Below are 24,280 nucleotides of genomic sequence, written 5' to 3' on the forward strand. Positions count from 1 at the left end.
GTGGGGGAGGTTGGGGAAGGGAGGAGTGAGTGGGGGAGGTTGGGGAAGGGAGGAGTGAGTGGGGGAGGTTGGGGAAGGGAGGAGTGAGTGGGGGAGGTTGGGGAAGGGAGGAGTGAGTGGGGGAGGTTGGGGAAGGGAGGAGTGAGTGGGGGAGGTTGGGGAAGGGAGGAGTGAGTGGGGGAGGTTGGGGAAGGGAGGAGTGAGTGGGGGAGGTTGGGGAAGGGAGGAGTGAGTGGGGGAGGTTGGGGAAGGGAGGAGTGAGTGGGGGAGGTTGGGGAAGGGAGGAGTGAGTGGGGGAGGTTGGGGAAGGGAGGAGTGAGTGGGGGAGGTTGGGGAAGGGAGGAGTGAGTGGGGGAGGTTGGGGAAGGGAGGAGTGAGTGGGGGAGGTTGGGGAAGGGAGGAGTGAGTGGGGGAGGTTGGGGAAGGGAGGAGTGAGTGGGGGAGGTTGGGGAAGGGAGGAGTGAGTGGGGGAGGTTGGGGAAGGGAGGAGTGAGTGGGGGAGGTTGGGGAAGGGAGGAGTGAGTGGGGGAGGTTGGGGAAGGGAGGAGTGAGTGGGGGAGGTTGGGGAAGGGAGGAGTGAGTGGGGGAGGTTGGGGAAGGGAGGAGTGAGTGGGGGAGGTTGGGGAAGGGAGGAGTGAGTGGGGGAGGTTGGGGAAGGGAGGAGTGAGTGGGGGAGGTTGGGGAAGGGAGGAGTGAGTGGGGGAGGTTGGAGGTTGGGGAAGGGAGGAGTGAGTGGGGGAGGTTGGAGGTTGGGGAAGGGAGGAGTGAGTGGGGGAGGTTGGAGGTTGGGGAAGGGAGGAGTGAGTGGGGGAGGTTGGAGGTTGGGGAAGGGAGGAGTGAGTGGGGGAGGTTGGAGGTTGGGGAAGGGAGGAGTGCGATGAGTCTTGATTTCAACACCGTGAGGATGCAGGGAAGAGCAAAAGGGTGAAGGGCAAGGATTTGGAAGAACAGAATTTTTAAAAAATTAATTCATGGTGATATGGGTGTCGTTGGCAATGCTGACATTTATTGCCCATTCCTAGTTGCCCTTGAGAAGGTGAATGATTCATGATTCTATTCTCAGATTATACACCGACTGTAGGTGTTGATTTGCGCTCAGAGACTGAGCTCCCAGAGCTGATTGTGTACACCCAAGGCTGTACAGGAACATGGTTCCACACACAGCCTGCTGCTCACACACACAGTTACAGGTACCACTTCCAGTTTAATATTCATTCTCGGGATGTGGGCATCGCTGGCAAGGCCAGCATTTATTGCCCATCCCTAGCTGCTCTTGAGAAGGTGGTGGTGGGCCTTCTTCTTGAACCATTGCAGTCCGTGTGGTGAAGGTGCTCCCACAGTGCTGTTAGGTAGGGAGTTCCAGGATTTTGACTCAGCGACCATGAAGGAATGGCGATATATGTCCAAGTCCGAACGGTGTGTGACTTGGAGGGGAACTTGGAGGTGATGGTGTTCCCATGCACCTGCTGCCCTTGTCCGGGTCGTGGGTTTGGGAGGTGCTGTCGAAGAAGCCTTGGTGAGTTGCTGCAGTGCATCCTGTGGATAGTACACACTGCAGCCACTGTGCGCCGGTGATGGAGGGAGTAGATGTATAGGCTAGTAATGTGAAATTAAATGACTTTATGCAATGAATGGTGCCACTTGGTATTAAATCTATATTTAAATAGATTTCTGTGCCGATTGAAATGTCCTGAATGTATTACAACAACTTGCATTTTTGTAGTGTTTAACTGAATAAAACATCCCATAGCGTTTTACATAGGAACCTGCAAAGGTTGAGTAATATTAGAAGAGTTAGTTACTGTACATATTGTATTGTCACTTCTCCTTTCTTTCCTCTGTGTGTGTGTGTGTGTGTGTGTGTGTGTGCGCGTGCGCGCGAGTGAATGTGTTTTTGTGCATGCATCTGTGTGAGCCCCCATGCGAGCAAATTGTTAATCAGGAGTTTTGATCGAAAGAATAGGGAAAAACTAATTCTTCAGGTTGGGGAATCAGTGAGGAACAGTCATCAATTTAAAATAATCACCAAGGGAGTGAGGAGAGAGATTAGGAGAAATTTCTTTATACAGAGGGTTGTTCGAGCATGGCATGCTTTGCCTAAGGGACTGGTTGAGGCAGAGACTAATGCATCTTTTATATGTGAAATTGGGTAAACATTTGAAGCAGAGAAAGATGGCTATGGGGAGAGAATGAGGCACTGGGATTAGTTTTGGATTGTTCTAGCAAAGAGCCAGCACAGATTCGATGGGCCGAATGGTCTCCTTCTGTGCTGTAAACTTCTATGGGTAAATCTTCTAATTTTACCCCAGCATGATTTTCTTTCCGAAATAATTTTGAACATTCTGTAGTTTGGTACAACCAGGATGACCTACGCCTCTCCAATTTATTTCCATGGTACAGTTATTCAAAACAGACTTTTTTGGGTTGGCCGAATGGTACAGTGGGCTGAGGAATCACAGCTCAAATTCATCATACGCTGAGAAATAATTGTCTCTCCCTGCCCACTGAACTGATCTTGGAAAAGATTAAGCCCAAATTCTAATGTGCAAAGCTTCACAACACCATTCAGTTCAAATTGACATTAAGTTGGCCTGTATTTAGAAAGAGAAGGTTTATTATCTGTGTGTCTCATTGTCAGGAGCCCCATTCATTACCTGCAGTCTCTCCAGCTATTTTTTGAAGCATTTAATTGAAAGCATTCAGTTGAGGCTTTATTCCACACATCTGTGGTAGGGGGAAGAAAATCTCATTTCACTTTCAATGTTGTCTATATTGTGTCCTTTTTTCTGCAGTTGGAATTAAGTGGCATGCTTACCTCTACCTAATCCTTTCAGCATTTTAAATTCCATCTGCTTTTCTTCAGCCTGTTGCATTAATTTCCCCTGCTTCCTTTTCAGTACTGTCGATATTTTCTTCCTCTCTCTTTCTCCCCCACCCCCCCCACCTTTAGATGCCCCAGGAGATGGGCTGTAAACTCTTCCCCTGCCCCTGACAGTCGAGCTTTCCAACTGGTCAAGGTTGGTGTAAGAACACAGCAGCTGACCGCTTCCGATCTCACTCGGTCCAGGGAGAGCTTGGCTCATTTTGATGCCTTGTACAGTCGGGACCGTGTGTTCTGCCACTATGAAGTAAAGCAAATTAGTGTAATGACTTGGTGTGTGCGTGTTTAAATGCTATTAACCTTTCTCTCACATACGTTTGTGTTAATCCTTCTCCCAGAGAGAGCTGTAGAAGTAGGTGCAGGATTGGTGCTGCTATCTAACTCCTCACTGTACTTCTCCAATATACTTGCCTCTAGTTTTCTCATCTCCCATTTATGCTAGGAATTAGATTTAGTATGGATCATTAGGTGCCCGTTCAATCAGACCTTCCTACTGCACAGTGCATTGTGCCCTAAAGCAGGCAGTTAGCTGGATGTGCTATAAATGACAAGCACTAAATGATGCATGTCGCTACAGCATCAGAGGGATCGTTGGAGAGCGGAGATAGTAATTGTCTGATTTATACAGTTTAATCATTCATGAGAAAGGAGAGGCTTGACATTGGTGCTCCCACTATTCAGAACAAATCCAAACTCGCAGCTGAATTCTAATGCGCAGTTTTTTTCTTGCTGCTTAACTGCAATGAAGTTTAAGCTACAGCTGAGGCTACAATCTAATGTTTGGGGGAGCGCGGGGTGGACCGAGAGGGCGGGTCGGGGGGCACCGAGAGAGCAGGGTGGGGATGGTGGGGGAGGGGAACAGAGAGGGCAGGGTGGGGAGGGGAACAGAGAGGGCAGGGTGGGGAGGGGAACAGAGAGGGCAGGGTGGGGAGGGGGATGGAGAGGGCAGGGTGGGAAGGGGGATAGAGAGGGTGGGGTGGTGGTGGGGGGTCCCCGAGAGGGCGGGGTGGTGGTGGGAGGTCCCCGAGAGGGCGGGGTGGTGGGGGGTCCCCGAGAGGGCGGGGTGGTGGGGGGGCCGCGAGAGGGCGGGGTGGGGAACTGAGAGAGGGAGGGGGTGGGACAGAGAGTTACCCAGAGAAAGCTGTGTACCTGCTGAGACTGTGGAACTATTCAGGCAGGACCTGGGCACCTGGCATTTGCGCATTGTTATCTGACCAAAAAAATAGGCACAGTTGAAGGGGAGGCACTAACTCCTGGCTGAGATGGGCTGACTCAGCACTGAGCATGAATTGAACACACAACTTCTGGCCTGTAGAGCTCAGTACCACAGCTGGGAGATCTTTACCCACTGACCAGAAACAACATTTAATGGAGTGAAGGAGGGGACTACTGTCAGGTGATTTACATCAGCAATTATTAAAAAGCAAGTATGTTGTCAAAGTCAACCTTCCCGTGACTAACCAGTTGGTGAGGGAAAGCTCACATACTGCCTGGCACACGTTCCCACCACAGAAGAATTTTAATCTTCACCGTTGTTCTTTGTTACACTTTGAATTTTAAAATGAATCCTGAAAGGAAAGAGTCTCTCTTTAAAGAAGCTCCTGATGTGACTTTGAGCAATCACCTTTTATGAATGCCAGAAAGATTAAAAAATGAGAAATTGCTTTTTTAAAAAAAAAACAGAATGTGAGGTCTTTGTCAGACTGCGCTTCTTATAAACCTGGACTGCCACCCAGAGATAAGCTGACTTGTGTTTTCTTGTCTTTAATTGAAGCCTTTTTAATAAAAAGTTATTATTTGAGTACATGTGTGGGTAATTGCAAATCATTCCTCCTCCTTCATTCATCCTCCGCATACAAATGAATGCTGCACCATCAAACATGGCAGCTACAGTCAGAGTCAGGCAGCAGATTAAAACACACGCTGCAAATAAATTGCAAATCCATCTGCATCTGAAAGAAAGAAGACAATAACTGTCATCACCACAACTGGATAATGTCTCCTTAAGTTGTGCCAGTTTTGTACTTTGCCTCAGTTTCTTTAGCGTGTGAGCGTGTCACCTCAGTGGGCAGGTTATGAGCCCAACATTAGGTCTTAAGCTTGTAATCTGCATTCACACAACAGTGCAGGACTACGGTGGGGGTGAGGGTGTGAGGGGGGGAGTGCGAGTGCGAGTTACAACAGACTTGACTACTCCAATGCTCTCCTGGCTGGCCTCCCACCTTGCACCTTCCGTAAACTTGAGCTCATTCAAAACTCTGCTGCCCATATCCTAACTCGCACCAAGTCCTGTTCACCCATCACCCCTGTGCTCACTGACCTACGTTGGCTCCTGGTCCGGCAACGCCTCGATTTTACAATTCTCATCCTTGTGTTCATATCCCTCCATGGCCTCACCCCCTCTCTATCTCTATAATCTCCCCCAGCCCGACAACCCTCCGAGATCTCTGCTCTCCTCCAATTCAGGCCTCCCGATCGCTTTACCCCCTATCCCAGTATTATACCAGGGTGTTAGTTTGGATACATTGATATGTTTAAATTCAAGTCAGTTTATGGATTCAAGAAAGTTGCCATTGATGCATGTATGGAGTTTAATGAATCTGTTGCTGATTATCTTGGACTGAACTTCATTGCCCGTCTCACTATATTTAACGAGCTAAAATAGTGATTGTATTGAAATTCTGTGATTGAAATCTCTCCCCGTATTGCTGCTTGCTGTTCACTGTTTTGTTGAACAGGAGTCAAGGGGCAGCTTCAGCCAAAGCCCGATAATGAAATCTGAATTTATTAGTCTTCTGCTAATACTTCCTTTAATCTCCTGGTGCTTGGTTTGGCTGCCTGTCAGGGCACTTGTCTTTATCCAGACCTTTGTGCTGTGATACTGCAAACTCTACCAGCTGTTTGCTGTGATCGTTCTTACTCTGAATATCAATAAGGAGCTCAAGGGATGGTGAGAGTGTACAAGATGATTAAAGATGTACAGGGCCATTTCACCCGTGGCTTTTCTACATTTAATCACGGAACAAACAGGGCGACTAATGACGGTACAACAATGAGCTCGGGATAGTTTAATCTGTTTTAAATGCCCGTTTAATGAGTTAAATTTTGAGGATTTTTGGGCAGTTTCACACAGCCCTCAGCTGGGACCCAGAACCTATCTCCCGAGGCGGAGTACCCTGCAGGACAGGGTGTTTGAGCAGCAGTCTCATTCAAACACTGTTTCTCCTCAAATATCACCATTCCTCTCTGAGTCTGTGTGTGAGATTGGCAAAAGGGTTCAAAATGGGTATCTGCCATTCAATGAAACCGATCAGCTTTGTCACAGACAGTAGTTACATACTATGAAAACTCCATACCTAACCCACTGAGAATCTTGTTGCACTCATAAACCACTCCCTCCTATCTGATGGCTCCAGTTCTTTCCCTGCTCTGGAATGATGTTTAGTCTGATTGATGAAGTAACTCTTAACAGCCTATATCCCTGTTTGCAAACCACTTGATTCAAGTGGGAAGATTAGGACAGTGAGCACTCTGGGTTTGTATATGAGTGCTGTCTGCAACCTTCGGGCAATGTTCTCTGGGTTTGTATATGAGGGCTGTCTGCACCCTTCGGGCAATGTTCTCTGGGTTTGTACATGAGCGCTGTCTGTACCCCTTGGGCAGAGTACCCTGTGTTTGTATATGAGCGTTGTCTGTACCCCTCGGGCAGTGTACTCTGTATATGAGTGCTGTCTGCACCCTTCTGACAGTGTACTCTGGGTTTGGATATGAGTGCTGTCTCTACCACTTGGGAAGTGTACTCTGGGTTTGGATATGAGTGCTGCCTGTACCACTTGGGCAGTGTACTCTGGGTTTGGATATGAGTGCTGCCTGTACCACTTGGGCAGTGTACTCTGGGTTTGGATATGAGTGCTGTCTGTACCGCTTGGGCATTGTCCTCTGGGTTTGTATATGAGCGTTGTCTGTACTCCTAATATTCGCCATCAGGAGCTGCAGTTCAGGCAAGCTGAACTGGTAGCTATTAGTTCACGAGTGACTAAATGACTCTTGGTTGTGTATATCTTGTCCTTATACTCAGTTTTACAGTGAAGCAGAACTTGTGAATCGATCTCCCTGATGATGTGACTGTGCAGGCCCTTGTACAGCAGTCTGAGGTCCATACAACAAATTACAGTAGCAGAGAATTCAGCAAATTAGCGCCCTGATATTACGGCCTGTCTCAGTTCCAGTTCATCAAGCTGTAGGTTCCCTCCCACTTGCTGTTCCTCAGTAAGTTAATGCCTAGTATTAATTCACACAGTAAATTTGTTCTTCATTCCATGGCATATTTCAATCTCAAGTCCTATCGGCAGGATGTGAGCCTGGGACAGGAAACTCACTGCTAGGAACAGGAAACAGGACAAGAAACACATTCCTACAGTTCATTGTTTTCTCTGTAATAAGAATTGCTGTCGGCACCCTGTGTTCCCACGTATGCCTAGTGTATGTTTAGTGTGTGTTACGTGTAAGATGGTGTGTCACTGCTCACTCACACCTATTCTTTAGCCTGGGAATCCTTCCATGTCTCTGACTTTCATTGATCTCACTAAGGCCAGTGCTGCTGCCAACTTTCCTCTCTTGCTGTTCCGAAGCTTCAAATAAGCCCCCTGCCCCCTACACCCCTGCATCCTCACCTCGTTTATTTCAAACGTCCTTACACCATCTCACAATTTGGGAGGGAAATTTGGAATTCTTCGATACTTGACAGTGAAGGGTTCCTCGCTTGAGACCTTCAGAAAAACTCAACTGTCCGATTGGTAAGGTGACTAGGTGTCAGTTTTTGTCTGCATGTGTTTCTGATGGAGGCAACGTCATGTGAATGATGGGGCTGTGCTGGGGGCTGGTCAATGCCAATACCACCTGTTCCCGATCGCTACCCTGCATGTGGAGCATTGCCCTCCCCCCTACTGGGACTGGGCTCTTCTATGTCTGTGTTAGAGACACTGGGCTGTACTCATTACGAGCAGTGGACACTGGTTATTCATGGAACGGACTGGAAAGATTATTACCTAGGAAAGAACATATATACATACACATATACCATATGTGTCTATGCAAAGTTGAGAAAGAAAGTTAGTCATTTACATTGTACAAAGAAATTCCCCCAGCAACAGAAATTATTTTACTGACACAGGAGGCAGAATGTCTGTAAGCCCAGACTGACGTCAGCAATCACACTTTAAAGAAATAGAGAAAGATGGCCAGGCATTTCATCGTTGGCTCTGTCCTGCAGCCTACAATTGGCAAAAAGAAATCTGAATACTTCCTTGAATAATAGAGCTCCACTTGTGTTTCCTGACAATTAGACTTGTGCTTTTAAAGGAACACTACCATAGCAATACAGTAATACGTTGTGCAACAAGCCTGCCATTATAAACAGCAAGTCAGCTGCCTTACTATGAGCAACCCCACAGGGGATACAGTTTTGTGTCTAATACACACTTCCTGTTTGTCACACTTGCTTCCTGTGTCACGATTTTGTCTTGCCTGGGTGTCACGTATAGGGGTGACACTTGAGTGTTACTTTTAACTGTAAGGTATCCATACTTACCATCATACTTACTTTTCAGTTCTCCCAAACTCCATCTCCCAAGTTAGTTCGCCTAGGTGCCACTGCAGGTAAATATAAGTTTATTTCATTTTCTTTAAATGTAAGGTCTCAGTAGGCTCACTTTATTTAAGTTTTATTTAATTTAACTTTATTTAAGGCCACAGGCCTCTGGACTTCAAAAATCAAATTGCCAGTTTCCCAGCTTAGTGCTAACAGAGATATGTGAGAGAGACCGCATGCACCATGAGCATCACTACGGGGGCAGGGGGGCCCGTGCAGTAGTTTGAGTATAGCGCTTGTCTGTCACACTCCAATGTCACACTTTGTTACAGATAAAAAATAATCTTAATAAAAGAGGAAAAAAAGTTATTTCATCCTGGTTCTTCAGAGCTGGAGCCTGTAATTTATAAGCAATTTGCTAACCTCTAATTCACCTGAGGAATTTCCGAGCTGCTGCATTTACCTGGATTCCCAGAGATTTATGAGAGCAGCAGTCTAAAGGTACAGGCCAGGTGAGCAGCTAAACATCACAACTGCGCTGCAGAGCCCAGACTACCCGTGAGTAATGGCACAGGGAATCCACTAGGGGTATTTTATTCAAATATAGGGTGCTTCTACTTTCAGTCAATTGTGAAATGTGCAATGATTTTGTACTAATGAAGGATCAGTTGATGGTTTCCCTGGTTGTCAGTATTGTAACACCCACTTGTACAGTTGAGGCATTTATTACAGTGGGTTCTGGGGCAGATTTCTGACCCGAGCCATTCACTTCCATTAGATGTTGAGATTGTGACCCACGAGTAATCCCCATCCAGAGACACAATTTGTTACACATTTATCCAGATTAAATTGTAGTTAAACAATAGGGAGCTAGGAAGGAGAGATGGAAGGGGTTATCTTTCTGTGAGTCCTTGTTAATTTTGAGATAATCGAGATGTTGAGAGGCTTGGAAGGAGAATGATGCCCTCTCAAGTAATAGCACTAATTCATGAATAAATATGCAGCACATAAATCTGACCACTAGCGTCAAATCCTTACACTCGATCAGTATTATTATTCTGCTGCAGTAGTGGTTCGATACAACCGAGCGGTTTGCTAGGCCACTTCAGAGGGCAGTTAATTGTCAATTAAGAGGGTGTGGGACTGGAGTCACATATAGGCCCAGTTTCCTCCCAGAAGGAAATTAGTGAACCAGTTGGGTTTTTGTGACAATCCAACAGCTTAATGGTCACTCTTACTAATACCAGCTTTTTATTTACAGATCTTTAAAACTGAATTCAAATTCTCAAACTGAGAATGGTTGAATATGAATTCACGTTCTTTGGATTATTAGTCCAGTAACATAACCACTATACACCACCATAGCCCATGAATGTCTTATACAGTATTAAACCAGTACTTTCAAACATTTCTGCATGGAGCATTCCCTACAAACATTGACCTGCCCCTGGGGACACCCTGTAAATATTGACCTGCCCCTGGGGACCCCCTGTAAATATTGACCTGCCCCTGGGGACCCCCTGTAAATATTGACCTGCCCCTGGGGACCCCCTGTAAATATTGACCTGCCCCTGGGGACCCCCTGTAAATATTGACCTGCCCCTGGGGACCCCCTGTAAATATTGACCTGCCCCTGGGGACCCCCTGTAAATATTGACCTGCCCCTGGTGACCCCCTGTAAATATTGACCTGCCCCTGGGGACCCCCTGTAAATATTGACCTGCCCCTGGGGACCCTCTGTAAATATTGACCTGCCCCTGGGGACCCTCTGTAAATATTGACCTGCCCCTGGGGACCCTCTGTAAATATTGACCTACCCGTGGGGACCCCCCTGTAAATACTGACACACTCCTGAGACCCTTTGTGCTAACTTCCAGAAATTTCAGGTTCTCAAAGAAAAATAGGACAGAAAATTTGCTACAGAAAATATATTTTAATAGATTTTGATTTGTATTTTTAAAATAGGCTGATTTTCAATTAATTTATATTCTAAAGCAGTGACAGGTTTCTGATATTTAGCTTCCATTGTCATAAAGTTTTTTTTTTAAGAAATTCGGTATTTTCATAATAATTGCATTAAAAGAGTGACATTTGCAAGGTGACTGACCCAATCACATGCAACATTAGCTAATCAACCCGAGTGTGACTGATTAGGAACAAAGTGCTGCGAAATATCGGAGGAACCTTCCTCAAGGGTGGCATAAAGTAGGATTGTCAGAAATTTATGGTGATGTTAAGAGAAGTTGCAGCCTTGCTATATAAAGAAATAGATGTCATGACTCAAGGAGGTAGCTGTGTAGAGTGTAGGGATCTGCATATTGTACTCAACAAGGACTTGGACTGTGAGCTGGAGTATCAGCATTAAACAGTAATTTCATCATTTTGGAGGGGGTCTGAAATATCCCAGCTCAGTAGCTTAGATATGGTCTCTCATGCTCTATATTTGTATCTGTATGAGACCCCTTTGTTTACTTCTCATGCTCTTCAGGGCCATACACACCTAATACCTCTTTGACCAGCCCACTCCTCACCACTCCCCATACCTGCACCAGCCAGCTGCTAGAACATGACTGAACAAACTGGGAACAATTCTCTGAATTTCCCTCCTCCCTCTATTGGAACACCAGCTCCATAGAGTAGTAAGTGGCCTCGTTCAATACCTCCCAGTGATTCAGTGGGAGTGTTCTGCCTGTCTGCAGTCATGTTCTATCCAGATAGATGGGCCCAATGGCTCTCCTCTTCAGTGCAGTGCTGAGGGATTGCTGCACTGTCGGAGGTGCCGTCTTTCAGATGAGAGGTTAAACCGAGGCCCTGTCTGCCCTCTCAGGTGGATGTAAAAGATCCCATGGCACTATTCGAAGAAGAGCAGGGGAGTCCTCCCCAGTGTCCTAGCCAATATTTATCCCTTAACCAACAACAGATTATCTGCTCGTTATCACATTGCTGTTTGTGGGATCTTGCTGTGTGCAATATGGTTGCCACATTTCCTATAATACAATAGTGACTACATTTCAAAAAAAAAAGTACTTAATTGGCTGTAAAATGCTTTGGGACTTCCTGAGGTTGTGAAAGGCGCGATATAAATGCAAGTTCGTTCATTTTTTTTCTGCTGTACCTGCCTTGCATAATAATGTACCTTATTTCCAACAAAGCAGCTCAAAATAAATGTTAAACATTCATATCTCTGCAAGCCTTGTTGATAATTTTGTAACATCTGCAATTCAGGTAACTTTAAATCAGAAGCAGGCGAGAGAGCTAACCTGTGTCATATATCCAGCAGCAATTTCAAGCATTCCTTTATCTCTGTCAGTGGATTTCTAGCTGACTCCAATTGGATGAGCTCATCAAGGATTGTTTTTAATTGAGAAGACAATTTTGCGTGCGGATAGGAGTCTGCGTTCTATCAGTTTGGGGAAATAACCACTTTACTCACCACGTGCTGCCTGAGCATTGCTGGACTATCTGTAAACTCACAGAAAGATTCCCAAGTTTTCCCGTGTTGGGATTTCACCCACTGCAAGAGACCAAAGATTCCCTATTGTTGTATGGGACCGGCTAGAAGGATGAAAAGACCTTTCGTCTCACTCTATTGCCTCATGTTGTGCTGTTATCCCTGGGACTGGGTTGGATTGGAGCTGGTTTCCCAGAGGTGAAAGAGCAGTGCTCTGTAACGGGCTGCACTTCCTAATGACCTCATGCAGCCTGAGCTTTTCCGCTTTCAATTACTGGAGAATGTGATTTAGCAGCTGCCTCGGGCTCTTAAACCCCATTACTGGGCTCATTTTGTACATTGCACAAATGATGCAAATCAAGATTGCTTATAAAGGCAGATTAAAGAGCAGACTGGTTTTCTGTTAGTCCATTGGAAATATCGTCCTGCCTTTTGAATGGGTTGTCATGCAGTCCTTGTCACATGCCATGAATGAGGCACAAGCTACACTCACGTACAATGTATTATGTTGTCAATATTTCACTTCAAATTTAATTTTCACTTTTCAATTTTAAAAACAGAAATTGCTGGAAATACATAGCAGGTCAGAATTTAAAAAAACAGGTTAATATTCTGGTTATCACCGTTCAGAGCTGGCCAGGGTCTGAGGTTCTTCAGGAAACCTTCATCTGCTTTTCGTGTCTCACATTGGTTTTTCTTATCTCTACCCATTGGCCAATTTGAATTTAAAAGGTTTGCAGCAGTTTCCATTGAGATTTGGGGCTTTTGAGATTTTGTTAAAGTGACTAAATAGCCCCTCTCCCAACAGAAATCTCATGACCACCTCTAAACACTAATACGTCGGGGAACCAACCAGGGAACAGGCCATTTTGGATCTGGTAATGGGTAACAAAACAGAATTAATTAATGATCTCAAAGTAAAGGATCCCTTGGGAAGCTGTGATCATAACATGATAGAATTTCACATCCAGTTTGAGAGCGAGGATCTTGGGTCTGAAACTACTGTATTAAACTTAAATAAGGGCAATTATAAAGGAATGAAGGCGGAATTGGCTAAAGTGGACAGGGTAAACAGATTAGATGGTATGATGGCGGATAAGCAGTGACTTGCAACAAAAATATATCCCTGTGAGGAGGAAAGACTCCACAAAAAGGGTGAACCAACCATGGCTAACTAAGGAAGTAAAGGATGGTATCAGGTTAAAAGAAAAAGCATACAACATGGCAAAGATTACTGGTAAGCCCGAAGATCGGGAAAACTTTAAAAACCAGCAAAGGATGACTAAAAGAAAAATAAAGAGGGAGAAAATAAATTATGAGAGTAAACTAGCAAGAAATATAAAAACTGGCAGTAAAAGCTTCTACAAGTATATAAAAAGGAAGAGGGTAGCTAAAATAAACATTGGTTCCTTAGAGGATGAGACTGGGGAAATAATAATGGAAAACAAGGAAATGGCAGAGGAATTGAACAAATATTTTGTATCTGTCTTCACAGTAAAAGACACTAATAATATACCAATAATAGTAGAAAATCAAGGGGCAAAGGGGAGGGAGAAGCTAAAAACAATCACTGTCACTAGAGAAAAAGTACTAGGTAAACTAATGGGTCTAAAGGCTAACAAGTCCCCTGGACCTGATGGCTTGCATCCGAGGGTCTTAAAGGAAGTGGCTACAGAGATAGTGGATGTATTGGTTGTAATCTTCCAGAATTCACTAGATTCTGGAAAGGTCCCAGCGGATTGGAAAACCGCAAACATAACACTCCTATTCAAGAAGGGAGTGAGACAGAAAGCAGGTAACTATAAGACCAATTAGCCTAACATCTGTCATTGGGAAAATGCTAGAATCCATTATTAAGGAAATAGTAGCAGGACATTTGGAGACTCATAAAACAATCAAGGAGAGTCTACATGGTTTTATGAAGGGGAAATCGTGTCTGATAAATTTATTAGAGTTCTTTGAGGAAGTAACGGGCAGGGTGGATAAAGGGGAACCAATGCATGCAGTATATTTGGATTTCCAAAAGGCATTCGATAAGGTGCCATATAAAAGATTACTGCACAAGATAAGAGCTCATGGTGTTGGGGGTAATATACTGGCATGGATAGAGGATTGGCTAACTAACAGAAAACAAAGAGTTGGGATAAAAGGGTCATTTTCAAAATGGCAGTCTGTAACTAGCGGGGTGCCGCAGGGCTCAGTGCTGGGGCCTCAACTAAATGACTTGGATGAAGGAACAGAGTGTATTGTGGCCAAAGATAGGTGGAAAAGCAAGTTGCGATGAGGACACAAAGTGTCTGCAAAGGGATATTGACAGGTTAAGCGAATGGGCAAAAATTTGGCAGATGGAATATAATGTGGGAAAATGTGAAGTCGTCCACTTTGGGAGGAAAAATAAAAAAGCAAAATATTATTTGAATGGAGAAATACTACAAAATGCTGCGGTACAGAGGGATCTGGGTGTCCTCGTACATGAAACACAAAAAGTCAACATACAGGTGCAGCAGATAATGCGGAAGGCAAACGGAATATTGGCCTTTATTTCTAGGGGGATGGAGTATAAAAGCAGGGAAGTCATGCTACAACTGTACAGGGTGCTGGTGAGACCACACCTGGAGTACTGCGTAAGAGTTCTGGTGCCGTTATTTAAGGAAGGACATACTTGCATTGGAGGCAGTTCAGAGAAGGTTCACTAGGTTGATTCTGGGTATGGAAGGTTTGTCTTATGAGGAAAGATTGAACAGGTTGGGTCTATACTCATTGGAGTTTAGAAGAATGAGAGGAGATCTTATTGAAACATACAAGATTCTGAGGGGACTCGATAGGGTAGATGCTGAGAGGATGTTACCCCTCATGGGGGAATCTAAAACTGGGGGGCATAGTCTCAGAATAAGGGGCTACCCGTTTAAGACAGAAATGAGGAGGAATTTCTTCTCCCAGAGGGTTGTGAATCTTTGGAATTCTTTACCCCAAAAAGCTGTGGCGGCTGAGTCATTGAATACATTCAAGGCTGAGTTGGACAAATTTTTGATCAGCAAGGGAGTCAAAGGATATGGGGAAAAGACGGGAAAGTGGAGTTGAAGTAAAAATCAGATCAGCCATGATCTCATTGAATGGTGGAGCAGGCTCGAGGGGCCGAATGGCCCACTCCTGCTCCTATCTCTTATGGTCTTATGGTCTAACACAGTTACAGGTAGGTTTCTCTGGAGCAGTGCCAACACTCACAGGTGATGAAAGGGCAGGAAGTAGAGACTGGCACCGTGTATAACTGGATATTTCAACTACAAGTTCACTTTGCCTCTGCGTCGATTATGATCTGGAATGCGCTGTCTGAAAGGGTGGTGGAAGCAGATTCAATAGTGACTTTCAAAAGGGAATTGGATAAATATTTGAAGGGGAGAAAATTGCAGGGCTGTGGGGAAAGGAGAGTGGGACTAATTGGATAACTCTTTCAAAGAGCTAGCACAGGCATAATTGGCTGAATGGCCTCCTTCTGTGCTGTATCATTCTATGATTGTGTGCCCATAAATACAAACCAAGGGCAAAAAGAGAAGAAAGGTGCATGTACGCGGCCAATTGCAGGTGCACCAGCGGCTGTGCCCGGCCAATTGCAGGTGCACCAGCGGCTGTGCCCGGCCAATTGCAGGTGCACCAGCGGCTGTGCCCGGCCAATTGCAGGTGCACCAGCGGCTGTGCCCGGCCAATTGCAGGTGCACCAGCGGCTGTGCCCGGCCAATTGCTGGTGCGCCAGTGGAGAGTACCCATGTTAGTCATTGAATTCCAGATCTTATCATTCGTACTGATGGAATCCCTGAAGGCCCCCAACCAAATGGTACTGGGCAGAGCGGTAAGTACAGCGCAGTAATTTTTGAAGGAAGTTCAAACAGACCCCAAAGAATCTGAATGTGGAACTCAGTTGACTGAAAGATTCAAATCCATTCTTTTAGCCCATTGAACTAGTCTAACAGCTGGGAAAGGGTTCCCTCCTTTGTTCCTTAATTTGTAAAACTGTCTATAAACTAAAAGCAACAAATTCTGAATAGTTGGATTAGGACTTAAATCAATGTTAGGTACTTGGTCAATTCAATGGAAAGAATGGATTCCCCTCACACGGCAACATCGCTGGGATCTTCAACCACTTTGAGAATTATATTATATAAAAGTAAGAAATCTTCAGCCATCTTCACAGTGTGAAATACTCATCGTCTGGCAGGTATCTCACGGGGGATGCAAACTGTTCCTGGTACAAAGCTTCTTAAATGCTGCTCTTTTCTTTCTTTAATATGTGGCAATCATCTTTAAAAGTGAAATGTCTAAAGTTGAATATGGGCAGTTTTATTTCTTCCCACCTCCATTTCTTTGGGGTAGAGGGTACCACAAGGCCAGGCAGCTGTGTATGCTTTGATTAAGTGGCTATTCATCATGTGTGAGCCTAGATACTGAGTGTCAGTCACTATTGGACTAAGGAGACTCTTTCAAATTGCTTTAGCAGTGAGAGCAAGAAGGTCATATCCCAGGCTTAGAATCTATAGATCCTGCTGCTGCTCCCGGACACTGGCTTGCACAGAAGGGTGGTGTGTGTGTGCGTGTGAGTGTGGTGAGGGGTGGGAGTGCGTGTGAGTGTGGTGAGGGGTGGGAGTGCGTGTGTGTGTGGTGAGGGGTGGGAGTGCGTGTGTGTGTGGTGAGGGGTGGGAGTGTGTGTGTGTGTGTGTGGGGTTGTGTGTGTGTGGGGTTGTGTGTGTGTGTGGGGTTGTGTGTGTGTGTGGGGTTGTGTGTGTGTGTGGGGTTGTGTGTGTGTGTGTGGGGTTGTGTGTGTGTGTGTGGGGTTGTGTGTGTGTGTGTGTGGGGTTGTGTGTGTGTGTGTGTGGGGTTGTGTGTGTGTGTGTGTGTGGGGTTGTGTGTGTGTGTGTGTGTGTGTGTGTGGGGTTGTGTGTGTGTGTGAGTGTGGTGAGGGGTGGGAGTGCGTGTGAGTGTGGTGAGGGGTGGGAGTGCGTGTGAGTGTGGTGAGGGGTGGGAGTGCGTGTGTGTGTGGTGAGGGGTGGGAGTGCGTGTGTGTGTGGTGAGGGGTGGGAGTGCGTGTGTGTGTGGTGAGGGGTGGGAGTGCGTGTGTGTGTGTGTGGGGTTGTGTGTGTGTGGGGTTGTGTGTGTGTGTGGGGTTGTGTGTGTGTGTGGGGTTGTGTGTGTGTGTGGGGTTGTGTGTGTGTGTGTGGGGTTGTGTGTGTGTGTGTGTGGGGTTGTGTGTGTGTGTGTGTGGGGTTGTGTGTGTGTGTGTGTGTGGGGTTGTGTGTGTGTGTGTGTGTGTGTGTGGGGTTGTGTGTGTGTGTGGGGTTGTGTGTGTGTGTGTGTGGGGTTGTGTGTGTGTGTGTGTGTGTGTGGGGTTGTGTGTGTGTGTGTGTGTGTGGGGTTGTGTGTGTGTGTGTGTGTGTGGGGTTGTGTGTGTGTGTGTGTGTGTGGGGTTGTATGTGTGTGTGTGTGTGTGTGTGTGTGTGTGTGTGGGGTTGTGTGTGTGGGGTTGTGTGTGTGTGTGTGTGTGTGGGGTTGTGTGTGTGTGGGGTTGTGTGTGTGTGGGGTTGTGTGTGTGTGGGGTTGTGTGTGTGTGGGGTTGTGTGTGGGGTTGTGTGTGGGGTTGTGTGTGGGGTTGTGTGTGGGGTTGTGTGTGTGTGTGTGTGTGTGTGTGTGTGGGGTTGTGTGTGTGTGGGGTTGTGTGTGTGTGGGGTTGTGTGTGCGTGTGTGGGGTTGTGTGTGCGGGGGGGGGGTTGTGTGTGCGGGGGGGGGGTTGTGCGCGTGGGGGGGGGGTTGTGCGCGTGGGGGGGGGGTTGTGCGCGTGGGGGGGGGGTTGTGCGCGCGTGGGGGGGGGGTTGTGCGCGTGTGGGGGGGTTGTGCGCGTGGGGGGGGGTTGTGCGCGTGGGGGGGGGGTTGTGCGCGTGGGGGGGGGGTTGTGCGCGTGGGGGGGGGTTGTGCGCGTGGGGGGGGGGTTGTGCGCGTGGGGGGGGGGTTGTGCGCGTGGGGGGGGGTTGTGCGCGTGGGGGGGGGGTTGTGCGCGTGGGGGGGGGGGTTGTGCGCGTGGGGGGGGGGGGTTGTGCGCGTGGGGGGGGGGTTGTGCGCGTGGGGGGGGGGTTGTGCGCGTGGGGGGGGGGTTGTGCGCGTGGGGGGGGGGTTGTGCGCGTGGGGGGGGGGGTTGTGTGCGTGGGGGGGGGGTTGTGTGCGTGGGGGGGGGGTTGTGTGCGTGGGGGGGGGGTTGTGTGCGTGGGGGGGGGGTTGTGTGCGTGGGGGGGGGGTTGTGTGCGTGGGGGGGGGGTTGTGTGCGTGGGGGGGGGTTGTGTGCGTGGGGGGGGTTGTGTGCGTGGGGGGGGGGTTGTGTGCGTGGGGGGGGGTTGTGTGCGTGGGGGGGGGTTGTGTGCGTGGGGGGGGGTTGGGTGCGTGTGGGGGGGTTGTGTGCGTGGGGGGGGTTGGGTGCGCGCGTGCGTGTGGGTGGTTGTGTGCGTGTGGGGGGGTTGGGTGCGTGTGTGTGCGTGTGGTGTGCGTGTGGGGGGCTGGGTGCGTGTGGGGGGCTAGGTGCGTGTGTGTGTGCGCGTGGGGTTGGGTGCGCGCCCGTGGGGACGTGCGTGGGGCGGGGTGTAGTGTGCGCGCCCGTGGCGAGGGGCGGGGTGGTGTGTGCGCGCCCGTGCGGGGAGGCGGGGGGGATGTGTGCGCGTCCGTGGGGTGGGTGTGCGCGCACCCGTGGGGAGTGGTGGGGCGTGCGCGGTGGGGAGTGTGTGGGGAGGGATGGGGGTGCGCGTTGGGGAGGGGTGGGGAGTGTGTGGGGAGTGTTTGTTGCGGGGGGGGGGGGGGTAGTGTGGCTGTTGCCACTCAGATTGTTGCTGATGTTGCTATTCCCTGTGTAGACATTCGGCCTCTGGAGGCTGTATCTTGTGAGCATTCGTGGCACTGTCAGTCCTGCACCCGCTGTTTCTGCTTTTCTCAAGGCCAAGGTGATTAAACTCAGCAGAAAGGCCTGTGGTGTCCCCACTTTGACCCAGCTCAGTATAAATTTAAAGCGGTCTCTGAATCCTTTCTCTGTAGCTGGTGATTTTTTCCGGAGACAGACTGAAAGCTCATTCGTGCCCCGCTGCACTGCAGTGGTTTCATGCTGGAATCGTGAACCCTGCTGTTCCTTTAACTGCTCCATTGGCTGTTTCTTTGTGTTGGCCCTGGCTCTATAAGCTGCTCTAGCTGTTAGGAATGTGTTTGACTTTTATATGCAACCGATGTCTCTTTTCTCTGTGTTGATTCATTCATTTCCCAACTCTACTCTTTTTCGAATGCTTTTTCTTCAGTTTTCTCTCCAGCTTGCTCCACTAGTTTTCCCCTCCCCTCCCCTCCCCTCCCCTCCTCTCCCCTCCCCCTCCCCTCCCCTCCTCTCCCCTCCCCTCCTCTCCTCTCCCCTCCTCTCCCCTCCCCTCCCCTCCCCTCCTCTCCCCTCCCCTCCTCTTGGCTCCTTACTCAGATCAGTTCCATGGCCACTGCTGCCCTCCAGGCCTCATCCAAGTGCCGATCATGCGTGTGTCTTTACAATGAGTGTCAGTCGGCTATTCAGCTGCATGGGGCATCGCAGCTAGCCTCATTCTGTCCTCACCCAACATTCCAGCAGGGGTTGCTGGAAAGCATTCGGGAGAGGGAACCTTGACTCATTTCTTTTTCCTCCCAAACCCGAGAGTGCTGGACCAAGTAGCTCCTTTAGTACTGCCTGAGCTGAGATCTGCAAATGCAACACAGACTGAGAATGAACCAAGCACCATCCCGGTCTGAGTGACTCAGCTGCTCAGTCGAAACACTTGCTGAGCCATCAGGGCAGGAACCTCCACAATTTAAAAATGTCATAATGTACTCTGTGGGTAGAAGAGACTATGGGGAGGTTTTACAAATTAGAATTTTGCAGAATAGGAATTTGGTTTCGGAGGTCATTGCACCACACGTCGTTTCCTGCTGGCCCTGGAATCCGTAGAATTTTACATTACAGAAGGAGGCCATTCAGCCCACTGGACCTATGCCAGCTCTGAAAGAAAGAAAGACCTGCATTTATATTGCGCCTTTCATGACCTCTGGATGTCCCAAAGAGCTTTACAACCATTGAAGTACTTTTTGACATGTCGTCACTGTTGTAATGTGGGAAAGGCGAACCATCCATTTAGTCCCATTCCCCTCCCTTACCCCATTTGGCCCATTTTACATAGATCCTATCTGTGCAGTAACAGGTCATGATCCAATCCTAGTGCGTTTGGAACTATTTATATCTGCGTGGTTCCCTGGATTTGATTCCCATCCCCTTTGATTTGGATTGCCCGAGTCAGTCCACCATTTAAATGCCATCAACTCACTACTTCATGATTGATCTCATCATCTCTCCTCTTTCTAGTCTTGCTGCGGGCTTTCACTTTGGGCTTTGCCCCTTTACTTAGGCTTCTCAAAAGTTACGCATTGGGAGATTTGTAGCATGGTGCTCTGTTGGGGAGGATACTGCTACCAGTTCTTGAGCACACCTGAGCTCTCGCGTCACCGGGGATCCTCGGGTGAAGCTGTTGGTGTTCACTTTACAACCAAACCTCTTCTTTCCATTGAAAGAATCATTGCACCCAGGCTGATGGTTTGTAAAAGAAAGAAAAAAAGAACTTGCATTTATATAGCGCCTTTGACAACCTCAGGATGTCTCAAAGCACTTTACAGCCAAATAAGGACTTTTGAAGTGTACTCACTGTTATAATATAGGCAACACAGCAGCCAAATTGCGCACAGCAAGGTCCCACAAACAGCAAAAACAAAAAGATCGACAACTGAAGATTTAATTAAATTGACAGCGTTTCCTGAATGAACTGCTAACTTTGCCATTTCAAGTTAGAGTGATAAAACACGGTGCAGGTGGATTAATTGTCCAGTGACATTGATTGTGGCTGTGATAGGGCAGGCTAGCTATGTGAGTAAATGTAATTAACCACATCAACCACTGTGTGTTTTCCTGCTGGAGCTGACTGTGGTAAATGTCCAGGATATGTTTCATGCCACATGGAGTGCAGTGATAGGGGAATCCGGGAACTCCAGTCAAAGTATATTGAAAGCACATCACTTGTTTAAGTTTGTTGGCAGAATCTGCATTCTGATACTTAAGGTGAAAGCCCTTCATTTTTTTTATTAAGTGTAAAGTATGAATCAGAGACCTGCTGAATGACTATTGAGAGTCTGGGCTTTTTTATTCTCCTAAAATGCCAACACTTGGTATTTCAGATAACAATGTTTGGATTTCTGATCGATTGGCCTGGTAAATATAGACAGTTACCTGTGTGGGTGATCCTTTTAGCAAAATGAAGTAAAAAAAATAACTAAAACCGTCCGGTTCCTGCGGCTTCATTGTATAAAGTACCAGTGTGGTACTGAGCAGTACAGACCGGGAATATAGCACCTGGTGTGGTACAGACCGGGAATATAGCGCCTGGTGTGGTACAGACTGGGAATATAGCACCTGGTGTGGTACAGACTGGGAATATAGCACCTGGTGTGGTACAGACCGGGAATATAGCGCCTGGTGTGGTACAGACTGGGAATATAGCACCTGGTGTGGTACAGACTGGGAATATAGCGCCTGGTGTGGTACAGACCGGGAATATAGCGCCTGGTGTACAGACTGGGAATATAGCACCTGGTGTGGTACAGACTGGGAATATAGCACCTGGTGTGGTACAGACCGGGAATATAGCGCCTGGTGTGGTACAGACTGGGAATATAGCACCTGGTGTGGTACAGACTGGGAATATAGCGCCTGGTGTGGTACAGACCGGGAATATAGCGCCTGGTGTGGTACAGACTGGGAATATAGTGCCTGGTGTGGTACAGACTGGGAATATAGCGCCTGGCGTGGTACAGACTGGGAATATAGCGCCTGGTGTGGTACAGACTGGGAATATAGCGCCTGGTGTGGTACAGACTGGGAATATAGCGCCTGGTGTGGTACAGACTGGGAATATAGTGCCTGGCGTGGTACAGACTGGGAATATAGCGCCTGGCGTGGTACAGACTGGGAATATAGCGCCTGGTGTGGTACAGACTGGGAATATAGTGCCTGGTGTGGTACAGACTGGGAATATAGTGCCTGGTGTGGTACAGACTGGGAATATAGTGCCTGGTGTGGTACAGACTGGGAATATAGCACCTGGTGTGGTACAGACTGAGAATATAGTGCCTGGTGTGGTACAGACTGGGAATATAGTGCCTGGTGTGGTACAGACTGGGAATATAGCACCTGGTGTGGTACAGACTGGGAATATAGTGCCTGGTGTGGTACAGACTGGGAATATAGCGCCTGGTGTACAGACTGGGAATATAGTGCCTGGTGTGGTACAGACTGGGAATATAGCGCCTGGTGTGGTACAGACTGGGAATATAGTGCCTGGTGTGGTACAGACTGGGAATATAGCACCTGATGTGGTACAGACCTGGAATATAGTGCCTGGTGTGGTACAGACCGGGAATATAGTGCCTGGTGTGGTACAGACCTGGAATATAGTGCCTGGTGTGGTACAGACTGGGAATATAGCGCCTGGTGTGGTACAGACTGGGAATATAGTGCCTGGTGTGGTACAGACCTGGAATATAGTGCCTGGTGTGGTACAGACCGGGAATATAGCACCTGGTGTGGTACAGACTGGGAATATAGTGCCTGGTGTGGTACAGACTGGGAATATAGCGCCTGGTGTGGTACAGACCGGGAATATAGCGCCTGGTGTGGTACAGACCGGGAATATAGCGCCTGGTGTGGTACAGACCTGGAATATAGCGCCTGGTGTGGTACAGACTGGGAATATAGCACCTGGTGTGGTACAGACCTGGAATATAGTGCCTGGTGTGGTACAGACCGGGAATATAGCACCTGGTGTGGTACAGACTGGGAATATAGTGCCTGGTGTGGTACAGACCGGGAATATAGCGCCTGGAGTGGTACAGACCGTGAATATAGCACCTGGTGTGGTACAGACCGGGAATATAGTGCCTGGTGTGGTACAGACCGGGAATATAGCGCCTGGTGTGGTGCTGAGCAAGATACTTGATCTCTGGCCTGTGCCGATTTCAGAAGTTGAGGGGCGACAGTGGGCCTCAATGCCCCTGAGCTAGGGAGGGGGAAATTGGCCAGATGCTGTTCCTGATTGCTAACCAATAACTCCTGCCAGGATGTGTGTCCCTGTGGAGGTCACATGAGGACAAGAGTTGGACTTGGCATTGCTGCCTCCTCTCCATTGTCGAATAGTTGCCGGCACTCCTCGTCCAGACCCACAGTTAGAAAGTGGCCACTGGAGTGAGGTACTGAGGCACTTCAGCCAGAGACCGAATGGAGGGAGAAACTGTTTTTATCCCTGCAGCCCTGAGGGTGAAGTGAAGTTTGAAAGGACTTTTAAAAAAAATATGATTTTTTTTGTCATACTGTTGCATCATTTCCCAGACAGCGTTAAAGATTTGTGAGTTGACTGAGGATATGCGTGTGAGATCAGTCACTGGCTGTCACCATCTGTACAAACCTGCCCATCCCGTGAATGATGGAGCAGGTATGCCGCGAATCATTCATTAACGTCAGGTACAGGTGCTGCTTTCTCTGTGCTTTGTGTGTCAGTCCCTGCTGTTGTTTTGCTAGGGAGAGGGAGATAGCACAGGATAGCTCTGCTGGCCGAATATCATACTTCACTGTGGGCTGCTGATCAACTCTTGTTTTTTTGTCTGCAGGTGCTCCTGTCGGGGCTAATTGGTGTTGTTTCCTGGAAAAGACCCATCTCCCTTGTGGTAAGTGACAGCAGCAGCAGTATAAACCAGGGCAACAAGTCACTGACACCAGAGTGTGTTTTTTTCATTCAATTATGGGATGTGGGCATCGCTGGCGAGGCCAGCATTTATTGCCCATCCCTAATTGCCCTTGAGAAGGTGGTGGTGAGCCGCCTTCTTGAACTGCTGCAGTCCGTGTGGTGAAGGTACTCCTACAGTGCTGTTAGGTAGGGAGTTCCAGGATTTTGACTCAGCGACGATGAAGGAATGACTATATATTTCCAAGAGAGGATGGTTTGTGACTTGGAGGGGAACGTGCAGGTGGTGGTGTTCCCATGTGCCCGCTGCTCTTGTCCTTCTAGGTGGTAGAGGTTGCGGGTTTGGGAGGTGCTGTCGAAGAAGCCTTGGCAAGTTGCTGCAGTGCATCTTGTAGATGGTACACACTGCAGCCATGATGCACTGGTGGTGGAGTGAATGAATGTTTAAGGAGGTGGATGGGGTGCCAGTCAAGGTATCCAGACCAATCAGCCTCATTATGGACGTAGTGATGTCACATGAGTGATGCTATCAGCATTAGGAA

At 48.0% G+C, this 24,280-nt stretch overlaps 1 protein-coding gene across 2 annotated transcripts in view; it reads left to right on the top strand.

Moving 5' to 3' along the window:
- Positions 1-24,280, top strand: part of fam189a1 (family with sequence similarity 189 member A1) — a 60,849-nt gene that overhangs the window by 12,584 nt on the left and 23,985 nt on the right. For both annotated transcript variants that reach the window (XM_067973414.1, XM_067973415.1), the window contains exon 2: positions 23,665-23,721. In XM_067973414.1, coding sequence (XP_067829515.1) covers positions 23,665-23,721 — 57 coding nt within the window. The remainder of the gene's footprint in view (positions 1-23,664; positions 23,722-24,280) is intronic.

This window comes from Heptranchias perlo, chromosome 38 (genome assembly GCF_035084215.1).
Source record: "Heptranchias perlo isolate sHepPer1 chromosome 38, sHepPer1.hap1, whole genome shotgun sequence".
NCBI lineage: Eukaryota > Metazoa > Chordata > Chondrichthyes > Hexanchiformes > Hexanchidae > Heptranchias > Heptranchias perlo.